General features: G+C 42.1%; 2 protein-coding genes and 1 long non-coding RNA gene across 9 annotated transcripts in view; all 3 read right to left on the bottom strand.

Annotated features, from left to right (window-relative positions):
* The window catches only part of Rgl (Ral guanine nucleotide dissociation stimulator-like), a 144,812-nt gene extending 140,799 nt beyond the window's left edge, over positions 1–4,013 (bottom strand). Inside the window, exon 1 of the mRNA XM_065451159.2 lies at positions 3,495–4,013. Within this exon, the coding sequence (XP_065307231.1) occupies positions 3,495–3,518 (24 nt within the window). The 5' untranslated portion in view covers positions 3,519–4,013. The remainder of the gene's footprint in view (positions 1–3,494) is intronic.
* A 2,945-nt stretch (positions 4,014–6,958) lies between these two features.
* LOC135917598 (uncharacterized) lies at positions 6,959–8,637 on the bottom strand. Its single transcript, XR_010569344.2, has 3 exons — positions 8,436–8,637; positions 7,487–7,598; positions 6,959–7,304 (listed from the first exon to the last, which is right to left on the bottom strand). It is a non-coding gene; the product is annotated as an uncharacterized lncRNA (long non-coding RNA).
* A 2,589-nt stretch (positions 8,638–11,226) lies between these two features.
* The window catches only part of raskol (Ras GTPase-activating protein raskol), a 249,508-nt gene continuing 235,378 nt past the window's right edge, over positions 11,227–25,356 (bottom strand). For all 7 annotated transcript variants that reach the window (XM_065451149.1, XM_065451146.1, XM_065451148.1 and 4 more), the window contains one exon: positions 11,227–17,203. In XM_065451149.1, coding sequence (XP_065307221.1) covers positions 16,954–17,203 — 250 coding nt within the window. In that variant the 3' untranslated portion in view covers positions 11,227–16,953. The remainder of the gene's footprint in view (positions 17,204–25,356) is intronic.

Consider the following 25,356-nt stretch of genomic DNA (forward strand, 5'->3'; position numbering starts at 1 on the left):
TATTTGCAATGCACCTGAGGATTTGAAGCTTTGTACTGTAATTGTGAAGTTCACAGCTACCTAAAAAAAATATGAAAAAAAAAGTGGGACACAAAACTTCGGCAGTATCAAAAGAGCAAGTTGGGCAAGTTGACAGGTTAGCACTGCCAAAATCTGAGTATTGTACTTAGTTCGCTTTGTTTGATTTTGATGATGTTTTGCATCAGTACTCCTTTAAATTTAGACGTTGGCTAGAAGGGCACGTCTCTAGCTTGCTACTCCATGGTGCAGCAAGGGGATGGGAAAAAGAAAAGTATGAAGGATAAGAGGTGATGATTGAATGTTACAATTTTTGGCAATGGGTTCAATGCATTGTATGGACACTACATACTACGAGGGACACTCCAAAAGTAAGTTTCATAATTTTTTTTTTTAAAGAGAAGAAAGATGGTATACCAGGTGCAGCAAACAATTGCCATAAGAATACACGCCCTTTGCTGGTTCAACGATGGATGGAGCGTCAGCGGAGGAGGAATTACGCATGTGCAGAGTGCCGATGAAGAGAGTAGCAGCAGACCAGCGTGCCCAAGGTTATTCGAGTACAGATCATGATAGCAGACAGACGTGTGCTGACAACGTGATCGCCAATGGAAGCGTGCACTGTTAACTGGGATGAATGGGCACGTGGGACTAGTGTGTCCATCATCCAATGTCTACAGATCGTACAAGATGAAGAGGTCAAGTCTCAGTCCTTGCATCACAGGGCACTGTTTTACCAGAGTGGTTTCTTCAAACTGATTGCACGATATGACAAATGTTTCAATGTCGGTGGCAACTATGTGGAAAAATAGTCCAAAGTGTTAAGTTCATGATGCCATGGTGTATTTTTTTGGGCAATAAAGTTTCTGTGTGAAAATAAATGCCGAAACTTACTATTGGAACACCCTTCATATGACCAGACAGTGCCTATTCTAACCTTAAGGGGAAGACAAATGATCACAAAGCAGTGAAACACACAGGAAAGCTGAACAGGGATGTTATAGAGCCCCTTAAAACCAAGGCTTCCTGAAAGGTCAATTTTATAATTTATGAAAATGGCAAATGAGTTTTTTTCAGCAACCTGACAGCTCTATTAGCATTACTACTGATAAACACAAGAGAGGGAGCCAAACTAACTTGGGCAAGCTAGTTTGGCTTCCTGTTTGACACAGTACTCCTGGTGCAAATATGATGAGAGAAGAAATATTGAAACACATGCATGCAGGCACGTAAAATGCCCAGCACATGAACTCAAGCTAATTTGCAGTCTCAGAGGCCGCTATCACACAGAAATACTAAAACCCTTAACTGCTAGGATGATGGTTGGTTGATTTAACATACTTGAATGTGGCAATCCCCTACAGGTATGGAACAGAACCAAGAAATGATGAACACTGCGCTAACACCCTTACTCTACTCTGAATCAAGAACTGGTAGGTCTGAGTGGTGCTACACACATCTTTGATAGATCATGAAAGCACTAGCCATAACTAATACACTAGCTCATACATTAGCTATTAAGGCAAAAGTGCACTAAGATTACAGATACAGATGTCTTGGATAATGAAGGGGCAGAATAATTTAAGGGGATACTACAGAGAAACAATAAACTATAGTTTAGACTGATAAAGTTTTCTTTCAAAACTATTTGTTAATTTTGCAGTCATAAGAGGTGGTTTTATAGATGAGAAAATGAATATGAAACTTCAATTTCTTTAAATTTCACATCAAAACCCCAACACCAGTATGCCAGTGTGATGTCGCAAATTTCAATGCATTTTTTTTTAGTACTCAGGCCACTGTGGCACACTAAATGTTCTCGGAACTTGCCAAGGTCTGTATATGGCTCCTTAATTTAGAATACACTGTAGTCCATCTTTACCAATAAAGGAATAACTAGGCCGAGGCAAACAAAATCCATGGCGTCATGGCAAGCTGGTGCAGAAACTTGAAAGCAATGTCACCACCCTTCTTTTGTTTTTGTCTTTTCTGACTTATCAAGCTACCTCATGATAAGAGTGGCTTTTTTGTGTATTCAAGAATAACTAATACAGCTCACAATTTCTCTTTGGTGTCCTTTTAAAGTTTTATTTCCAATGCTAGACGTACGAAGTACTAAGTGAGACAATAAGAAAAGGAAGACCAGCTTTTGATTTAAAGTTAGTAATTTCCTTTGTTCCTGAATTGAAACAAATGCTGAAATAAACATAAAAGAGGCTTCTTCAACGCAATCACTACACAGCAAATAGTGAGAGGCGTTCTGACTGCATGTTTGCAGGATTTAAAGAAGGCGAAGTGTTCCCTTTCATATTGGTGCAAATACACCAGTGTTAATGTAAGCGTATGAGCAACAATTAATGAGCACACCCTCGTTTTCGCTTGTGTTGTGCTTTACATTTGGCTGTCACGGTGGCATTCTTGTGTGAATGTGGTACCAGTGTGTGCCAATGAACCACTACATACCAAAACATTGTCCGCCAATGCTTGGAAATTTTTCAATGGCGAAATGGCATTACACATCCTGGGTATATAGCAGCAAGGAATCTTAATAAGAACCCTCAGCCACATCCCTCTTTACCCTTCCCCCTTTCAATAAAGTTTATCACCACCAAGAACTCGGTAGGTGTTCAATCTAAATATCGCCTTATATTACCAGCATGCCTACACGAACTGCTGAAAGCTGACACCAGGGTATGGGGGCGGAGGCGGAGAGCTAAACAGACGGCGGGAACCAGCGACGCTTTTTATTTTACCGCAGAATGTACGGACGACAGGCTGCCCAAACTTTTCAAGTACTAGTAGGCGCTGAATTGTGCACCGAAAACACGTGATCGATATCTTTTGAAATTTTCAGGATCCAATAGACGACATTTCGAGCGTGCAAGGCACACGGCTCTCGTAATAGAAGACGACCTTCGTCCCAGCGATACCGGTCAAATAGCGAACTGCAGCGCGGCATAATAGGCTCGTCGACCAATATTCTGCGGTAACGTATCAGAAAAAAGCATGCAACACCCTGCTTTTCCACATCAAAGAAACAAGACTTCAATCTCAATTGCGATAGCCGTGACGGCACCACCAAGGGTACACATCAACAGGTGGTGGGCGGCGACGCGAAAACCTCCCCCGCGGTTTTGACCCATATCCCAATACCCATTCCCACCAGTTTAGCAGAAATGATGAGAAACAACACAGTATGGTTTGGTTAAACAGCAAGCACTAACTCAAACACCAGGCACATACTCGAACTATAGGAACTTGACCAAACTAAAAGCACAGGAGCACCAAGCGTTTGAAATATTCTTAACAGCACGAGTTGGCAGCTCGCATCATTCACATGGAACTTGCTACCTGGCAGCATTGGTCACTCAGCAGCTTCTACACGTCAGATACTACCTGCATGCCAGAAGGAAGACCAACAACAGCCGAAGTAACATTTAAGGTTTCAGAGACGGCAAGCGCAACTTGTTGCTCACCTGTCCATCAATGATGGGGTTCATAACTTCAGCCCGCGCATCACATGTCGAGGCGGAAGCTTGACGTTCATAACAGGGGCTTCTAATACCTTCCCACTGCACGCAGCATCGCCGACAAGTCCCAGCCGACGCGACTCGCACGACAACGAAAGCGAATAACACGTCTCACGAACTCTGTTTAGGCTTGAAGACCGACTAGCTAATGGGACCTCACGCTGCGTTCGTTGGTTTCGGACGACGCTATGCCGTTGCATGCAACGCTGGTCGCCCATCACATACTGTACATATTAAAGTATCTATTCCGTCATCATCTAACGTCAGTGTGCATTTCATCGCAAACTTCAAATCGCTTCAGGGAAAACTCCGAATGACCGACTTCGATTACAATTGTCCAGCTAAAAGGGACCGATCTAAGGACGAAACGGTGACAGCGCTGCTGTGTAGTGACGACCGTGTAGAGTCTCGCCGCCTGGCAAAGAAGAGTTCAACGGAGAAGCATAGAATAAAGAACAACTTTAGAGAAGGGAAACTGTACCTTTGGCAGTGGTTCGAAAATAAGCAGCGGCAGCGCATGGAACTAACTTTCGGGGACGCCAGATGACGTTGCTCAATCCGGAAGCGGAAGTGCAAACTTTTTTTTTTAGCGCAAAATTCAATATGGCCGTTTTTTGCCGGTCGCGTACGCTGGTACGTGCCGTGCTTGCCCTGCAGGCTATGCGGCATGCCTCAATGCCTTCGCTGCCGCTTAGCTGGTGCGTTCTAATTGCCAAGAGCCTCTACTGACGCCCATACAAACAAGCCACAAGTGAGTGAACAGAACGCGCGACTTTATTGGCAGAAGACAAGCAGTGTACATCCTCGTGCAATAGCAGAAATAAAACTTGCATGTCGAGATACGCTGGAATCATTGACGCGAGCTCGTAAACGGCTCACCGTCGTCGTCGCACGTGGTGGTCAGGTTAACGAGCAAGAACCAGCAGCGGAAACATATTGGACAGAGTGTGCCACTTATTTGCAGCGACAGTCGCCGTTAAAAATGCCCAAATTGCATTGCGAAGCAATCGGGAGACGCAGGCATCTGCTGCCGCAGCCTACACAGCGACATGGGCTACCCCAGATTTTAGCCGTTCACTCCTTTCCAACCTGCACGTTTCTTTTCTTTCGGGGGCCGCTAATGTGTGGCTCACACTTGGTGTCTCACATTGTCTCGCTATGGACAAGTCGCTTTCGTGGGCATCGCCTCCATCAGCTACTTTTGCGGGCCTTTCCACCCATGTAGCTATCAACTTCATACGCATCGGACTATGTAAGCACGTATGCTGGTCTCCGTTCATGCCTAATCGCGGCCTAGAAAGGCCAGAGGCACAATATGCCCATTGCTGCAGCAGGAAAGCGCGAACGGGGAGCACGAATCACGGTGCATGAAAATTGGGAGTCTATGTCGCTGTGCAGGCTGCAGGAGCGAATGCTTACTTCGAGAGACTGCTTCCCAGTGCAACCGACCAGGCCGCAATATTCTAAAAACATAACACTGCGACCATAACCAAGTGACATAACAGCAAAATTAAACAGCAATCAGTCACCGCATGAGGTTCAGACAATACGTTATACATTGGCGACGAACTATATGGCAACAGTGAGCATTCACATACACGGGTCTCTTAGGGTACATTGAGCTGCCTACCTACAGGCGTAGTGCCCGACTTCGTCGCACGTGGTGGTCTACTAACGAGCAACAACCAGCAGCAGAAACAGATTGGACAGAGTGTCCCACCTGTTTGCGGCGACAGTCGCTGTTAAAGATGAGCAACTTGCAGTGCAAAGCAGTCGGGTGACGCAGGCATCTGCTGCCGCAGCCTACACAGCGACATGGACTACCCATCATTTTAGCATTGACTCCTTTCCAGCCTGCATGTTTCTTTTCTTTTGGAGGCCGCTAATGTGTGGCTCACACTTGGTGTCCCACATTGTCTCAATATGGACAAGTCGCTTTCGTGGGCATCACCTTCATCGGCCACTTTTGCGGGCCTTTCCACCCAACTTCATACACGTCCGACCATGTAAGCACTTATGCTGGTCTCCGTTCATGCCTAATCGCGGCCGAGAAAGGCCAGAGGCACAATTTGCCCATGGCTGCAGCAGGAAAGGGTGAACGGGGAGCACGAATCACGGTGTGCGTAAATTGGGAGTCTATGTCGCTGTGCAGACTGCAGGACCAAATTCTTACTTCGAGAGGCTGCTTCCCAGTGCAACCGACCAGGCAGCAATATTCGAAAAACATAAAACTGCGACCGTAACCAAGTGACATAACAGCAAAATTAAACGGCAATCAGTCACCGCTTGAGGTTGACAATACATTATACATTGGCTACGAACCATCTTACAGGCATAATGCTTGCCTTTGTCACATGTGGTGGTCTGGTAACGAGCGACAACCTGCGGTACAAACAGATTGGACAGAGCCTTGCACCTGTTTGAACCAACAGTTGCCGTTGAAGATGAGCAACTTCCATTGCGAAGCAATCAGGTGACGCAGGCATCTGCTGCCGCAACCAACACAGCGACATGGACTACCCGGCATTTTAGCGTTAACTCCTTTCCAACCTGCACATTTATTTTCTTTCGGGGGCCGCTATGTGTGGCTCACACTTTGTGTCCCACTTTGTCGCAATGTGGACAAGTCGCTTTTGTGGGCATCACCTTCGGCAGCCATTCTTGCGGGCCTTTCCACCCATACGGCTATCAACTTCATACACTTCGAACCATGTAAGCACATATGCTGGTCTCCGTTTTGAGCAAATCATGGCCGAGGTAGGCCACAAGCACAATTTGCCCATGGCTGCAGCAGGCCAGAACGAACGGGGCGCACCAGTTACGGTGTGTGTATACTGGGAGTCTATGTCGCTTTGCGGACTGCAGGAGCAAATGCTTACCTCGAGGGACTGCTTACCAATGCAACTGACCAGGCCCCCACATCTGTAACACAGTTACCACAACCAAGTGTGGCAGCAAAACCAGATTCTGCAATCAATCACTTCACTGTAGCTTGCACAAAGACCCAGGCTATCAAGGAAGAGGAGCAATCATCAACGAGACTAGGAATATGGAAAATGAGAAAGCTTGCATTCAAGAGAGAAGCCACTCTGCTCTGCAAGCATTGAAGGCTAAAAACACCAAGAAAAGTAAAATGGTGCATAGCACATGTGCATAGGTTAATGCAAGACGCATGCCGATGCTGCATCAGCTATTTCAGGAGAGTAATTGCGCATGACAACATACACTAGAAGATACTGCTACAGATATGTTAGGCTGCTAGACAGTGACTGGTATTAAGTATCAGCGAAATATCCAAATATAAAGGTTGACCTTTATATTTGGATGAGGATGAATAACCTCTAACAAAAATGGGCAATGAGAAAGCTTGCATTTATAGAAGAAAAATTACACTTCGCACAAACGGAATTAACATGGCTTGGAAGCTGATTAAGGACGAACTGATGAAACTCAATCTTTTGGCCAGCGTCGTCCGTGCTTGGTCAGATGTTGCAGGTGCATCTGAAGACGAAGAATTTCTAGAAAGTCCTTTTTGAGTTACTTGGATGACTCAGCCAAATGTCCGTGCTGGTGGAATGGTGGCTGAAGCTCTTTGCAGTCTTAACACAGTCCTTTGCAGACTTGATATCTCATCCATATTCTTGTGCATGTTCTTCTTTGTTCTTGGTGTAAAAGCCTTGCAAATTCGGCTCCAGCCCCTTCCTGTTGGTGCAGATAGGAGCTCCTGTGATGACCAAGATGTGCTTGGCATAGACTCTGTTGGGGCAAAACGGTGACACGTGAGATATAGCACAGATTAGCCAAATTTATGTGGGTTTTATATGTTCGAACCAATTATACTGAACCATATATATGAACAAACATTCATATCTGCTGCAAACGGCAAGCCAATACAGCATAGATCAAACATATTTATTTCTGAACCATATGTTGTTTACCTTGTAGTAGTAGCCAATGTCCACACAATGACCTTGTCGTAGCAGGCAGCAGCTTCTGTTTAGTGCGTGGAGTGTGTTGCTTTATACTGGTGCCGTCGTCATTACTGCATGTCTGGAACAGAAATTTTGACTGAATCAGAAATTGAAAAAGCAAAGTTTTGCAATATGAAATGAAAAAAGGTGTGACATATATGTTGTAATGATTTGCGACTACAGAACACATGCAAATGTACACTGTCTATTCTAGGGTGCTTAAGCAGCATGTTAAATAAATATTGCTATTGCCCATAAAATTGATGTCTGCCTAACTACAATGCATGTCAACAGCGCAAGTACTATTAAGATCACAAATGAGAACATTTGTGGGTTCATTTATGCTCTAGAAGTGATCACACTGCTAGTTACTCAAGCAAATGCATGAAAGTCATGAAGCTATTAGAACTGATGCATTATTTTTCTCCACGAACGTGATGCACCGCTTCACTACTGCAAAAATAAATGCCCTACGGTAAACCAATCTGAACAGCAAGAACATTTGGAACCAACAAGTACGAAATATGGGTATCATGCTTGCAACTGCTTAATACATTAAATTCTGTACTTTCACTTCATTTTACCAAAGGATTATTCGGTTTTGTGGACGAAAGACGTTGCCGGCCGACTCGAAAAAAAGTTTAATCTGTATATTGATAAGGCTACTCAGTCACCTACAACCACGGCTACAATAACATGAAAAATGAGACGCGCGTTCCGATATCGCTCTTTCTTTCCTGGTTGTGTGTGTAAACCAAACGACAGCCTCGCAAGTAAAGGTTTATTTAGGAAACAGCAACTGAGATCCTCACTGCCCATATGTAATGCAGGATCTAGTTCGTTAACTTGTGCCCGCCTGGAAGGTAATGAGACAGATATTATATAACGATTGAAGCAGCGGTGTTAAACGACTCACCGTTATTGCCGTTGTCAGCCGCAGCAAAATCCAGCTCCCGTTTCGATGCAGACCTGTTCCGAATGGCTCACGACCGAAAACCAACTGCCGGGCTTACATGTCCGCTTGCAAACACGTAACTTCACCCCAAGTTACATAGAAGCGCAAGAAACTAGTTTTAGAAACAAAGAAGCAACCAGTCTTGAGTGTACGAACGAATGAATCCGTGCCGCCGTGCACTCGGAAATACCGGTAAAAATTTTAAATCCAGGCCAGAGGTCACGTGAAAGATCGATGATGCTGAACGCTATTTGCGTTCATAATGGCGAAGAAACAATAAACTTACTAACAAAGAGTACAATATCTAATTAGCAATGATAATTTTGCCCTGTTTTTATGTAAAAGAAAATGCTTCGGTAATTGTAAGAGAAAGTTTGTAAGATAAAATTGCGCTTATTACGACGCCTCTACCGGGAAATGTTGGAACTAACGAACGAATCCCGAGGTGATGCTACTAGGTCGGCTTTGTTAGCAGCGACGCGCGGTCGATTTTTTCGCCCTCTGTGGCCATTAGTTGAACTTGAGAGTGTACGGGGCCTGGGAGAAGTCGAAGTTGACTTGCAACAGCACGCACGGACGCACGCATGAACCAACAGCGTCGGTACGGAAATTAGAAGATCAGGGAGGCCTGAGGGAGAAGGCAGGCGAGGGTTTCTTTTCCGCTAACAAGTCGTGCCATCTCGCGGAGGCGAACTACGACGTGCTCGCTTGGTGGTAATGCTTGCCATTTCTGGCTTCGGAAACGCGAAAGACCTCAGAGGTATAATGGGTATATCATATTAGATACACCTCCTTTGGACACATGCTGTCTCGGTCTCTCGTGCCTTTGAACAGGCACACAATAGTTGCGGGCAGCTCTACGGCGGCTTGAACCAACACTTCCTAGAACTGGTAGACAGCTTTTTAGTTGTTCTCACAATACATTACTTTCAAATATGTACTCCAAGTTTATTATTAACATCAAATGCATCAATAAAATTCTCATGGCACCCCATTCAAAATGCTTAAAAAACAGTGTAAGGTAACTATGTTCATGAACTTATCTTTACCTTTGCTCTCATTTATTACCAAATCTGCATTTTCAGCACTTTATGTACAAACGAGTCCTCGAGTAGAGTGCAGCTGGCATGGCTGGGAGAGATATTTAGCCTTTCCCACGTGGCCCCTGCCCCCTGAAGAAACTCTAAGACATTTAGGTTTCACAGGTCATCAATCTAATCCGGTGACCCAACTAAGCTAAAAATAAGGCAATATTAGGTTTGAGTACAGGGCTTAAAAAAAAAAAAAGTATTGCTGACATTTATTACAGTGCACCTGTTATAGCTGGTGCACCCACTGTGGGCTTCAATCACTTGCTTGGCTCACACCATCAACCCTTTAAGGACACGAGACGTTCATTTGAGGAATTGCCAGTCGTTTTTTAAGGACGGCAGGACATATCAGTCCCACCTTTCAGAGCAACTTAATGATGCTGTAGCAATGAAATACAATTATGATTGAACAATTCTGTGCGGTAACGTTTCTGCATTATAGGTGATATTTTTTTTCTGTAAATTTCATACTTATCATTGCAGAGCACTTCTAAATTCAACCATACGAAATATAACTACGAATGAACATTTTTGTATGGTTACATTCCTGCACTTTAGGACATTAGGTGAACCTTTTTTCTGTAAATTCATCAAAAAGGCACAGCACTTGAACATTTGAATGTTTAATTCATCTTCCTTTCCCACTGTGTTATTTGTCTTTCCTTCACTACAAAGGTAGTCTTTTTGCAAAAAACTTTTTTTTGCACTAGATCAATGATACAAGAAAAGTCAAAGCCAATTTTCCATAGTGTTCACTGAATATACTTGAAAACAGGTATTCACGACAGCTGTGTGCTGTTCTTATTTTTGCAACCTCAGGCATTGCAATTTGTCACACACTCCTACCAATAACAGATTAACCATTTCACTTCACGCCCACATCACTATGCGATATGTATGCAACTTTTGATGCTTTACAGGAAGCATCTGGTTTTTCCAAATAACTGTTGCAATACTGGACAGCCCTGAAGGACAGTACAAATGGTGCTCAATAGACTCAGTGGAAGTACACAAAACAGGCACTGGTTGCTTGTACAGTGCCCTAGTGCACACAGGCTGTTTTGCAAGCAGCCATGATAAGGTAGAAGAGTGCAATGATGATGGATCCTGCAGACTCCTACCCAATCATAAGGTGGATAGTGGGACATATAGGTTCCACTTCTTTTCTCCATACATTCCTCACTTTCCATGTCCTTGCTCTCTGTCTCTTTCTCATTTTCCATGCATTTCTCACCTTTCAGATTGGACTTTACGTGGAAACCACCTGATCAAGAACACTTTCTTTAGACACAATTCTGTTTTTATTCTGTCTGTCAGTGTTAATTGTAACTAGAATGCAGGAATGCAATGCTCCCATCTCTGGACACAGCATTTGAGGTATCTATACTTTAATTAGCTTCTTAGTAGCAGTAGTAATCTATCGTAAATCATAAGGAAAGAAGGAAAGGAAAGGCTGTGGGTATCGTAACTGACTCACACTCCTTGCACTGTTTCAGCAATAAGTAGCTTGCCAACTTGCACAACTCTTTTAGAGATACACAATTTGAATTAAATGCACATCACACGCCATAACTAATGAAGCCTCTTGCAAAAAAAGTTGCCATTGAATTTTATAGCCTGGGTGTCCACATATAAAACAAATTTCAATGACAAAGACCACAAGATAAAATATAGACAATTTATTTACAAAAACTTTGCACAGCACTAGATATAAATATATTTGATTGATACAATACAATGTTGAGTGCCACCAATAAAAATGAGTCATGTGTGGCAAGTGAACTAAAATTAATACAAGCTTATAATAAGCAGCCTTCCCCACCTCCCACTTGTTTCATTTGACCCAGGTGTGTGGCACAAGGCACATTGCATCTAAGGAAGAAAGTTGTTCACTGCCCAGACAAGTTGAAATCTCATTCCAAGGATGTGTATGGGTATAGATCTCATGGGTATGCTTTAGAATCTGTTTACTAACATTAGCTATGAGAAATACAAGATAAAAAGTGAACTGAGTAAAGAAGCTAGTAGGCATTGGTTGCAAATGATTACTGGCTAATCATCCACACCTGCTGCTGCTCAATGCTTCTTTCCAGACAAGTGCAGCCACTGGGAACAAAGCAATACGCTCGCTACATCCAAGATGCTAAAAGAGGAAGCCAGGGTAAGGTTTGTTGCACCCAATGTCAACTTTCTGGTTGTGCCGACCCTCCAGGCTCATTTCATGCCCACAGAGACATTACTGTGCAACAAATAGATTTCGTTCAGTAGTACCAGTTATGACAAGAGAATTTGCACATAATTATACTCAATAACCTGCCTGAGACCTGCAGAAAATCTTATAACAAAAGAAGGAACACAGTTTCAAGTGCAGACTAATGCATCCTCATGTTGCTTTTTATGAATGCTTCAAACACTTCTGAATGGAGTGTATTTTACGGCAATTCTTCAACATACAATGAGTGCACATGAAGTGTTATAGTCCAGTTGTGTGTTCTGTGCAAAATTAATGAAAGTGACATTGGAAAACACAAAAAGCTTGCATGGAACATGGAGTGAGCAAACACATGTGCCAACGCAATATCTTTTGGCATAAAGTTCAATTTACATGACCCATTTCCTGACCTCTGTGCTCCTCTTGACAGACTGCATAGATGCACTTAATCAACTGCTACAAAACAAACAAAAAGCAGTCAACAATCAATCAATATGTATAGCACACATATATATATATATTCTTGAAGGCAGGTAACAGTGCTAGCGCTAACAACAAGGGACAAAAAGAGGGTAAACACAAGCGCTGACTCACAACTGAAGGTTTATTTGGTTAGCACTTGTTGTTTGCACTGCCTACTGCCTTCAATAATAATCCCAACCAACAACCCAATATGCCACCTTACAATAATATATATATATATATATATATATTTGTATGCTTTTAACATGTATAGTGATCTCTATAAGCTCCTCTGGACAGTATTGCATGTCAAAATACACATATTTGTGTCTGCACCAACAGCACAGAGCATTGTGTTCCATGAGCAATGACGCTCTTACTGTCAACGACCTGTCCTTGGGCATACATGAAAATCAACGAACAAAAAGCTTTTTCACACAAGAGAAAGTGGTGCTCTTTGGTAATGGATCTGAGAGTGACAACATGTTCTTCAGTGTCACATGGTGGGGCATAATATAACAGGTATACAACCTCAAGCCTAGGATGACGTCCAGACCCAAAAATAAATGGGTACAACATCAACTAAAATTTGCAGTATTCAAACATGCCAAAGGCACACGCATGCTGCAAATTAATCAACATTTCCGTTAAACTGAAAACAAAAACAATACAAGCTTTATACAAATAAGAGAAAAATGACAGCTTATTTTATTCACTAGCAATCCCTGAAGTGCAGTAGCTGGGCAAAAGCTGCAATTTGTACAAAAAATGAAGGTGTTGCCACAGCTTTCATTGCAATAATGTACATCCATTTCTTTTCTTCATAACATCTTTTTTTGTATATACAAGGCATTTTTTTCTTTCTTTAGAGCAAATAACTGCTGCATAATTTGTTGTGGGAACAGTAAATAAAGAAATCTAAATGCAAAGCTTTCACAACAGAGATGTGTATATGCAATACAAAACACAAATGAAGAGAAGCATTGAAAAGAAGCATTCAAGGCGAGCCCCTCTCATGGACCAGCTTCACCTGAGTGAACACATCAGCTGACAAAGTTCTCATCAGGTCCCCAAGAAAGACCATTATATGCAAGCAAGCAAATACCGGAGGTGGTAAGTGGCAGGCACATTTCAGATAAAGCATACTAGTGGCAGCCCTGTTATATTGTGATGATTCATTCATAATTAGAGACTTGCTGTAAGGCAAGCTCAACTGTGCAGACAGCTTTCAACAAGGAACCTCATAGAGCTAGTCTGGTTGCATGCATTAAAACTAGCAGGCCAGATAGCAGGGGGAGGGAGGAAGAAAACTTTTCTTTATGACCCTTAATAATGCAAACACCTTTATCCAGCTAAGTTAAACGAAAGCCGATCCTGCCAACATAACTGTGGCTTCAGAGAAAATAGCAGTACTAATCTCATCTCCCGAGTTTTTCAGAAGTCTCTACATAGTGCTACCATGTAAAACAACACACACACATGAAGAAAAAAAAAAGTGATAGAAAAGAAAAAGACACAATTGCAGTTAATGCACACATGTCCAAGTTCAATAAATACCCAACATCTTAGATGAAAAATCTATTCAAACATTACCAGGCATGATATAGGGTGTTTTTCTTTAGCTGCACCACATTTTTTAAAATGGCCTGTGGCAGATAGCACAATTGTAACAGTTGAGGTAAACTACTCAATGAGGTAGCCCACTACTTCTATGAGAAATCAAAATTTTTAATTGAATAATTAAGTTAATTACACTAATTAACTTCACCACACATATATGTCTACAAATTGTAGCTAGTGAGCTTGCAAGGCATATCGACGTGGAACAAATTAAGGGGGTGGCACCAGTTTAGAGAAACGTGCTGTTAAACTTGCCGTAAAAATGCACTGCTCCAGTCACTTTTTTTTTTAAACAAACTGTTTTATGCAATGAAGCACAACTGTAACTGGAACGCCAATGTACTTCGTCAGAAACATTGAAGATTAATACCTTGAAACTGGTGCAGTCTTGAGAACTTGTTCCAACTGGATACACCTTGCGAACTCACCGGCTACAATTTGTAAATTGCAACATGTGCCGTAACGCAATCAATTAAAACAGTTAATTAGTGTACTTATTCAATTAATTCAATTAAGCGTTTTGGTTTCTCACAGGAGTAATGGCTGCCGCATTGAGTAATTTAGCTCAAGGGTTAAATTGTGCTATCGCCAAAGGCGATTTTTAAAAAATTTGGCGCAGCTAGAATAATAATAATTAAAAGAAAAAAAAAACCACCCGGTATACCTGACTTAAAGAAACTGATGGCTTGTATTAGACTTAGCATGGCATTGGAGGCCACATAGCTTGCTCTCATGATTCTGCCTACTTAAATTCAACTGAGAACATATTTTAGCACAAGCATTCACTGTCTGAATGCATATGGAACCATATTACTATGCATGGCCCAGGTTCATTACTCCTGTAAAGTATTTCTGCAAATGTCCACAGAACACAACCACCCTACATTTTTTTTATTGTCGTCTGATTGATTGCTAATATTTGTTAAACTCAATTAAGCCAGCATATTTTGATTATTGAAAGTGAAAAGAATAACTCAAGTTTGAAATACATAGATAATGCTGTTCCCTTAAGCAACCACAACTGTGACCACAGACATGCTCAGTAACAGACAGACTAGGGTGGCCTGTAATACATACTGCAAGCATACTACATACTGCATGAGATTTTGATGTGTCTTAGGCATGCTTTGATTAAGCTTTGGTTACTGCTAACTAATCCTGAGGAAACTTCGCTCTGTACAGGACACACACATAGACACAAAAACAAAAATTTCCTCACAGAAGTGCCCTTCTTTACATCTATATGATCTATAGCCTACATATCTGCACAGCCAATCATGCCCTGATATTAGAAATACTTCAAAAGGTACCTTTCCAATACACCATGCTTTCTAGCAATAAACTAATTTTCTTAGAATTAAGCCCTGTCCTGTCAAAGCTTCCTAACTATTGCAAGAAAAAAATTGAGCATGAAAGATGTCTGGGATCGAACAATATTAAAAAACCAAGGTACCAAAAGCACAGAAACAATATAGCAATAGGTGCAGCGATAAGCCATAGCTTTTAAATTCAAGCAAGTTAAAAAAACACCTGACATCTATGAAAAAAAAAGAAAAAAAAGAAAGAAAAATATTAGAAGCCAATATACCTAAAGCAATGAAACTATAGATGTACAATGAACAATGTTAAGTTAGTTATATATAAACAGGTAGTTATTAGTTACAGGATTCAATTTTCGCCATACAGTATGTGGTCATATCTCAGTTAATCCTAAATCAAACCTTACAATCACAATTACAAAACATTAAGAGCCACAAGTAACAAACAGTCTACATCTTCCTACAGACTGAATTGGTCACTGTGGCCCTGTAAGTAAGAGCATTACAGTATGAGCACGGTGTTAAGCAGCTGTGATTAACCCTAGAAATTGAGACAAAATCCCAGAGAGCAACATCAAAATGGATGCTCAGTAACTGCTCTCCATCCAATAAGTGTACCACACAGACAATGGCAGACATGATTTCAGCTTGTGCCTTCTACAGTGCTGGTCAGGTGCACAAAGAACTATTGTTGCAGCTTGAAACAAAATTAGGAAGGCAAGACACTTAAGCTGTGGAGGGTGCTTAAACGCTTCCCATTTTGCAAGCAAATTGAAGGGAAAACTTTCAATTACTTCATTACATAATTTATCCTACTCAATGTCCTGCTTGGTAAGTAACTTGTGAAAAATTATTCAACATTACATGCCCCAAAGTGGGATAAAGCATTTTGTTTTTTCAAGATGCTACCTACCTATGCTGGCCAAGAAAGAACAAAGTGCATTTTATGGTCAGATATCAGTAGTCAGAGCATTACTTTTAAATATTTTCAGCTGTTGATCATAAAGGGAAGAAAGAGAAAAATCACCGGTGTCCATTAAAGTAGCTCTCCAATATTAAATAGTGAGTTTGGTCCATTATAAACTGATGATGTTACCTTACTTTCACATCCTTGAAGGTACAATAGAAACATACTCAACAATTTTATATGCAGGCAGTGCAGCGCTAGACTAAGTGCATAAACTAGGCCACAAGTGCCCCGAGGCAAATTTGCAAAATCTTCACATCTGTATGAAACAGGACAAAAATTGACATTGAAGTGGTCACGTGAAATGCTATGCCAGCTCTGTTGGTGCACTGAAAACAATGCTCCAATTTAAACTTCCCTAGGACCATAACATCGCACAATATATCAGAGATGGAAAAAAAAAAAAGCTTTGCAGGCTCCAACTAGAAGAAAGAAATCCATTACCTCCTTTCACACACATTACAAAGCCATGGGAGATTGAATAAGAGCATGTGTAGTGCTTCCTGGCCATTGCCTTGGTGTGAAAAGTAGAATACTACCACAACCTCTTTTCTATTGTACAACCATTCAAAGGTCCCTTTAGCAAAAGCTAGCACTATGCAGGACACAAGACAAACTTCCACACTGCTTGCCGATAGGCTTCTCTAGGTTCAAATTGCATAAGTCGTGAGCCACCAAAGATGAGACTGTCACAAAAGTGTTGCAGGGAGGAGGGTGGGGGTACTTTGCAGTTTAGGCACTTGTCCACAAAGAGGCCACAATGTGTCTTTTCCCAAGGGAGCACTTGTGTAAATGTGATGGGCACATGTCAGCAGGAGCTGCTCCTGTATGAGGGTGGTGGTGGCGAGGAAGCACCATTGGCCAGGAGTCGGGGCTCCAGCTGAACCTGGTCTTGATAGTGTTGGCGTAACTGAGCAAGAGCTCCCAGCAACCGCTGGTTGGCTGCATCCAATGTCTGGATCTTGCGCTCCTGTGCATCAATCAGCTGCTGCTTGGCCCGAATCATGCCTTGCATCTCCCGCTGCTCCCGTCGCAGCTCATCTTCCACAGTGATTAGCCTGTGCGAAGACCCAAGAGGACGCTTACAGTCCATTTAATGCAACTGCGCTGGAAAACAATGTTTATTTCTAGAATAACTGGGACACAACCCAGAAATGTGCCAAGGATAAAAATAAATAAATAAATTTGACTGCACCAAACAGAGTACACAGGCGTACCAAGGTGGGACTTCAGAACCATAAAATTGTAGGATGGTTCCCTGAAGTAAACATGCATTGAACGCAAGCTTAACCCTTTGAGGGGGGTCAGGTTTTTCTTGCCAAATGCGAACCCCCAGGCTCAGATTTATTTATTTTGTGCACATTTAAAATCTTCAGACTGACCTATTTCAAAAAGAATTTACTGCAATTTTTTTAGTGACCATAAATTGACAAAAAATATTTTTCGTAGGTAAACAAGCATCATTTATTCATGAATGCAGATGGGCTTCCCACAAATACTAATATAATAGTAAGGACAAAAAGTAGATACACTAGTAGGCCGCATCGGAGGAATTGCCAATCGACTTACTTGCAGGAGCAATTAGCGTGCACACCCATAGCATAATTGAACCGCATATGTGAGCACACGCAAGAAAACTCTATGGTTGTGCGCCCGTCAAAAAAATCAAACGAGTCAGAAACTTGCAGTAATCCGTCGTTCTGTCGCCAACGAGGGGCAATCAGTTTTGGCGAGCTGTGTCTCGAGAAAAGACACACAGACATGACAGCATTGTTCGTATATGGCGGCCTCATTTGTAATAAACCAGCAACCACCTGTGAACAGATGTAATCGCACCAATGTGAGCAAGAGAAGAGCGAGCATCTAGCAGTGACCCTTTGAGAGATTAGAAACCAGATTGGCATTAGTTTTTGAGAGTGCACCGAACGGAAACAGCGTGCAAGACGAAACCAAAACTAACCACCGCGTGCCCTTGCACGCGTGGATGCGCGAGTGGCCGCTGAAACGCCACTGTAAAGAAGCAGCACAATGAAAAGCAGGAGACTAGGTGGGGGGGATATTAAATAAAATAAAAAATCCTTTATCCATACAGGGTGGCAGCAGTTGCTGGGCAACAAAGAGTTGAAAAATTAGCGTTTTCAAACATACAGATGATGCCGTAAATATATGGCATTGACCCTCAAAGGGTAAAAGAATTGTATAATAAAAAAAGTCAGAGAGAGAGAGAGAGCGGGAGGGGGGGGGGGGAGGGCAAGGTAATACATAAAGCACGCTACTAGGCATAAAGCACACTGATTTATTCTTGTGTGCCTGACATGTAGTTATGCAGAACATATTTGAAAGAGCTATATGAGGTTAACTCTTTTTGTACTGCACCCATTGGGCATAGCTGGCCCGTAATGATGGTTTGAAATGCCGCTTTCAATACCTTCCGCAGCGCTCACGGACACACTGTGCCATCGGGCGTGAAGGAGGAGAACTGTTTTTTTTTTGTTTTCTAAGCAGTTCGCTTTTTTCCCCGCCAGGTGTTCATTTTTGAATGCGCTTTGAAATTTCGCGATTGTCAAAGCAGAAAGCAAAAATGGCCGCCCGCTATCGATAGTTTGAAATGCTGCTGTCGAGACCTTACGTGCCACTCATGGACACACTGCGCTATTGGACGTGAGGGAGGAGAACTATATTTCTGTTTTCTAAGCAATCCAATTTTTTCATGCCAAGTGGCAATTTTTTAACGCGCTCCACAAAGTTTCGTGATGGCCAAAGTAGAAAGCAAAAATGGTTGCCTCCAACGTGGCGCACAAGCTTCGAAAGATCGCAGATGTCGTGATTCTGCTGCATCTGCAGCTGATTTTATTGATGGAACGAGCAGCAGCGAGTCTCAGAACACTGTCTTTTCGTAGGACTTTGACTCCGAGAGTGATGACGACGCAAATCAGCTCGGAACATCACTGGCCGCAGCCTGGCACGTCAAACTGTAGTGCTTGCAGTTAAATTATTGAGGTGGAATACCTGTTCAATGAAAAATTTTGATTTTTTCAGAGATAGTGCCTATTAGACTGCAATACATTTTGTATACATCATAATTTTTGTTACATATTTTTCTTCGTAGATACAAGTGTGTCTTTAGAAACTTTGTTCAATTTTATCCCACAATCTTGATTCTGGCAATCGTATATCTTATTTTATGACATACGGTACATCTCGTTATTAAACTTTTATGCATGAAAAGTACATACATTCTGCTTTTTGTTTATGTATTACATAAAATATTAGGTGCAATAGTTCCTTTAAAAAAAAATTTGGCATAACCTACAAATAACACTTACCTTCCCCATGGTAGGGAAAGAGTTAAAAGGTTTAATTTCTTGGGGTAAACTATTCCAGAGCTGCGTGGCAACACATGAATATGAAAGCAAATTGTAATTTGTCCTAATTTTTGGGACTCATAATGATCATGATGATATGAATCATATGTGGTAAACAATGATGTGTGCAATATTTGTGTTGATGGGCATTTGGTAATACACGGTCGCTAAGTTTGAACAGTAAAAAGTTGGTGCGGTGATCAACACAAGGGGCTAGAGGAAGTTTATGCAATGTTTTATATGCAAATCTTACAGATTCCTGTTAGTGTAGGGAAAAGAATGGAGCACAGCGTGGCATTTTGTGCAACTTCAACGGGGGAAAGCGTGATTGGGTATATTAAGCCGTAGAATATGATTAATTCCGTAGGTAATACAGGAGCGGATGCCCGTATTGGTTTTGGTTTCATATCAAAGTGCACCGCCCAAGCAATTTTCAGACAAATTTTCTTGGAAAAAGAGGAGCATCAGAAGTGGGTAAATACTGTAAAATATGTGGATCCCTTGCCCTGTGGGAATTGATGTAAACGAAGCTTTCCATGCTGTTCGTTTTGATTGACGATAATTAGCAGTGATGTGGACAGCAAATGTATAATTTCTTCAGCATTTAGCCTAATACAAGAGTGGTGAGTTGGTGTTAAATGTTACCTTGCGTGCACCACTGCTGTTTGTCTGCATAGTACACAGAACATACAGGGAGACATGTTTCCTTGAGGTGTTGTGTGCTAGTGTTCATAATCTCCGAGAGGGTTGAGCATTATCACTGCTTCACAAGGCACATTGCATCATGGCAGAACTGCTCAAACTTTAATTGAGTTATGGGGCTGTACATGGCAAACATGGATGAGATAATTCAAGTGGCTGAGGAGTTCTATAGAGATTTATACAGTACCAGTGGCACCCATGACGATAATAGAAGAGAGAATAGTCTAGAGGAACTTGAAATCCCACAAGTAACGCCCGAAGAAGTAAAGAAAGCCTTGGGAGCTATGCAAAAGGGGAAGGCAGCTGGGGAGGATCAGGTAACAGCAGATTTGTTGAAGGATGGTGGGCAGATTGTTCTGGAGAAACTGGCCACCTTGTATACGCAATGCCTCATGACCTCGAGCATACCGAAGTCTTGGAAGAACGCCAACATAATCCTAATCTATAAAAAAGGGGACGCCAAAGACTTGAAAAATTATAGACCAATCAGCTTACTGTCCGTTGCCTACAAAGTATTTACTAAGGTAATCGCAAATAGAATCAGGAACACCTTAGACTTATGTCAACTAAAGGACCAGGCAGGATTCCGTAAAGGCTACTCAACAACAGACCATATTCACACTATCAATCAGGTGATAGAGAAATGTGCGGAATATAACCAACCCTTACATATAGCTTTCATTGATTACGAGAAAGCGTTTGATTCTGTCGAAACCTCAGCAGTCATGGAGGCATTACGGAATCAGGGTGTAGAGGAGCCGTATGTAAAAATACTGAAAGATATCTATAGCGGCTTCACAGCCACCGTAGTCCTCCATAAAGCAAGCAACAAAATCCCAATAAAAAAAGGCGTCAGGCAGGGAGATACGATCTCTCCAATGTTATTCACAGCATGTTTACAGGAGGTATTCAGAGGCCTGGATTGGGAACAATTGGGGATAAAAGTTAATGGAGGGTACCTTAGTAACTTGCGATTCGCTGATGATATTGCATTGCTTAGTAACTCAGGAGACCAATTGCATTGCATGCTCACTCACCTGGAGAGGCAAAGCAGATGGGTGGGTCTAAAAATTAATCTGCAGAAAACTACAGTAATGTTCAACAGTCTCAGAAGAGAACAGCAGTTTATGATAGGTAGCGAGGCACTGGAAGTGGTAAAGGAACACATCTACTTAGGGCAGGTAATACTGAAATAATCAGAACAAAAATTGGCTAGGGTGCGTTTGGCAGGCATTCTCAGATCATGAACAGCAGGTTGCCATTATCCCTCAAGAGAAAAGTGTATAGCAGCTGTGTCTTACCAGAACTCACATATGGGGCAGAAACCTGGAGGCTTATGAAAATGGTTCTACTTAAATTGATGACAACGCAACGAGCTATGGAAAGAAGAATGATGGGTGTAACATTAAGGGATAAGAAAAGAGCAGATTGGGTGAGGGAACAAACGCGAGTTAATGGCATCTTAGTTGAAATTAAGAAAAAGAAATTGGCATGGGCAGGACATGTAATGAGGAGGGAAGATGACCGATGGTCATTAAGGGTTACGGACTGGATTCCAAGGGAAGGGAAGCGTATTAGGGGGCGGCAGAAAGTTAGGTGGGCGGATGAGATTAAGAAGTTTGCAGGGACGACATGGCCACAATTAGTACATGACCGGGGTAGTTGGAGAAGTATGGGAGAGGCCTTTGCCCTGCAGTGGGCGAAACCAGGCTGATGATGATGATGGCAAAACCACGATCAGATTATGAAGCACGCCATAGTGGCAGACTCCGGATTACATTTGAAACCCTGGTTTTATTTTAATGTGCATCTAAACCTAAGTGCACTAGCATTTTTGTATTTCGCCCGTCGAAATGCGGCTGCCATAGTCGGGATTGAATCCGCAACCTCAAGCAATGCCATAGCCATGAAGCTACCGCGGCTGACACAGAAGTGTTGATTTGACGTGTGACCACTTCCGTAGCGTCGCCTAGACCTTACGGTGTTTTAATGTGGCTTTGCATCTACAAGCCCTGTGTCAGTTGTTCGCTTGACAAATTTGCATGGTGTTTATTTTTCAGAAATAGCAAAACCATGCCGTGCCATCCCGTACCTTCAGTTTGCCTGCAACCGCTGTTTCCTTGCCTTTTTACATTGTCTTTTCCCTCTCCCACCTCTGCCCTTGCATGGGAACTGCGAATGGCAAGGCTGTTATTCACTCGTTTCGAGACTGCGTTGGTTCTACCCATTCTTTGCCTCCTTTTCCCACTCCTCTCTGCAGTTCTACCTACGTCCCCTCTGGACTCGCACGCTAGCAGAGAGGTAAGTGCTGAAGTTTCCACAATGCTTTTGAGGGCGGTCATGGATAATTTCAGCTGTAAAAAGGCTAACATGATGACGCCCAGGGGTCTCCAGAGGGCATTGTGCACATGCGACGCGATGGAAAGGTCCAAACAAGTTTCTCGCGTGGACTTTCCTCCCTGCCATGCTCCTGCCATGCACATACACACTCTGAACCACCTCCCAAAGCGGTGTGCAAGACAACAGCAGCAGCGTAAAAGTTAAAGGAAGAGGCCAAGACAGCTTTGCTTTAAAACTCATTGTGAGCTACTGTTTTTGCTTGAAAATCTTCCTGGGGCAGGCCTAAAATAGGCGTCAACAGAACTCTTTGTTGGCCTAGTTGGTGCTTTGTGAAAGAAATGTATTTTGCCGCAAATTAAAACACACACAAAAGGAAAACAGCAAGCCGCCCATGCTGTCATGTGTGTGTTTAAATTAGTGGTAAAAAGCATGTGTTTCTAAAATAGGCATTTTTGAGAGGAAATGATGCATGTTTGACGCATTTGCTGTACACTAAGTGCAGCTAAGACAGACGCTGCTGTTATGAGAGTCATCACTGCAGTCACTGGGGTTGGGAGCGTGCGAGACGACCAGCCAAGTTCCAATTACCAGGCAAAGGCTAATTTTAGGATCAAAACAAGTATAGTTTAATGACATGGAAATGTATGGGCACTGGCTGGGACATTTGGTTGGGATCCAATTAACAACAACAAAAAAATTGAATTAACTGGAGTCGAATTAGCAGAAATCTACTGCATATCCTCATCACATGCACATTTTCAACTGCCACTGAGTTAATGACTGATGGACTTGTTGAAAATTGATTGCTGCCTCATGGGCATCTCCAACAGCCGTCAAGCTCAATGCCACTGACACAAATAGGGGTCTGTAAATGGAAGTCAAATCCAAAGGGCCAATGTGAGCCAGCTCACAACTGCAAACAATAAAAAGACATATCATTGCAATTTTTAAGTAACACTTGTTGACTAATTTTTCAGACATGGAAGCATACCTGCCAACTCTCCGAATTAGTCTGAAAGACTCCCAATTTCCGTCCAGTCTTTGCAATTGTGTGGACATGGCCATAAATCTCTCGAAATATTGCCCAAATGTGAGTAAAAAATTGTGCAACACAGGCGCATTGTACTTCCCGTTATGCGCTAGGTAACTAGCCAAAGTCAGATGTATAACTAAGTCATTTATGTGTAAGCAGTGTGAGCATAACTCAGTTTGCTTCAGATCGAGAAATGTGTTGAGGAGGGCATGCAAGGCAAAGGTTTAATATGCATTGCATAATGGCCGGTTTTCTCAAGTCAGCTTTGCAGCAACATAGTACTGTTATGCAGTGCAGCATTTAGGAAGTTTTAGATTTTGCACACCTAAAGTTAAGGGACGCCAATCACCGGACTTACGAAAGAGTGCAAAGAGAGCAAAACACAAAATTTGCAAGGGGTCCATAATGGAGCTTGGGTTTTTATGTATGCCCAAAGCCACTTGGGTACATTTTAGCAATAACTTCCTATTAACCTTGCGAGGCACAGCATCCATCTGTGCGGACATTTGTTAAATTATTTTAGAAAGCAAATGGTGCTTACAAGCACCCTGAATGCCTTTCTATTGCTACAAGTCTGTGCTACTACCTGGCTGAGTTTGGGCCAGATAGGGCGTAAGAATGGTGGGTTGGAGTGTGAAAACGTTTTACGTCAGATGCCCATGTGATAATATTAAGTATATTCTTCACATGAGTAGCAGTTCAACTAAAGTCATGGAAATGTGTTTTTGAAGGAAGAGAGGCAAACATGAAAGGTTTGTTTGGTGGATGAAACAAGGGTGCCTTTTTTTATTACCGAGTAAATGTGTGCATCCACTACAGTGGACATTGGGACTCCCTCTAAATTAGATTTTGGTGCACATAACTGACTGGCTGCTCAGTTTGCTTGATGGGGACAAAGAATGCAATGAAGATGACGTTACACAGTTTCCTCTTGAAAAATAAAGGTCTCAAGTACAACAAGGCGACTATAAGGCACCACACATTTGCCTATAAAAGATGACGTCAAGAACACTATAGGATGCCATAACCTTGGCTGCTCTGAAAAGACTCAACATCACAGTACACATTTTATGCTTTCTTCACTGATATTGGTGGCAGCTGTTTCCTACAATTTCACTCGAAATGATCATAGTGATGATAATGATGATAATAACAAAGAAGTAGGCCCCATAAAGTCTCACTATGAAATATGGTTTATCTAAATTATCAAAAGAGAAAATATATTTTTATGAAACTGCAAGAAATAAAGCAATTCGTGTGCAATAAAAAATTTCAGTTTTTTTTTAATCATCTTAGATCACTTTTTAATCATCTCATCAACTTTAGAGTCCCAGTGTCCAAGTGGATGAACATTCATTTGCTTGAACTACAAGCAACTAAATACATATTGTTTCATAAATAATCTATCCATTCCCTGCAATGAATTGAAGAGCGGTAAATAACCACTAACCACATTTCCCCTCTTAACCCATGAAGTTAAGAGTGGAAAGGGGCCGATGTCACCGGACACAGTATGTGTTTCTTAATTATACATGCAAGCATATGCCATCTGCGGTCACAGTACAAGCGCTGAGATGTCTAATAACTGTACTGGCAGCCATTCAGAGCAGTATCTGAAGTAGTATACCGCTACAACCACAGCTGGCGAGTCAGGGGGCCATTCAATCTCAAACATCCCAGGTGATGAACCTAACCACAAAAAATCAGGTTCTATTTAATGTGAACAGTGTTTTACCAGAATGCTTATGTTGACAACATATATATATATATA

The sequence above is a fragment of the Dermacentor albipictus genome, chromosome 1, assembly GCF_038994185.2.
Source record: "Dermacentor albipictus isolate Rhodes 1998 colony chromosome 1, USDA_Dalb.pri_finalv2, whole genome shotgun sequence".
Taxonomy (NCBI): Eukaryota; Metazoa; Arthropoda; class Arachnida; order Ixodida; family Ixodidae; genus Dermacentor; species Dermacentor albipictus.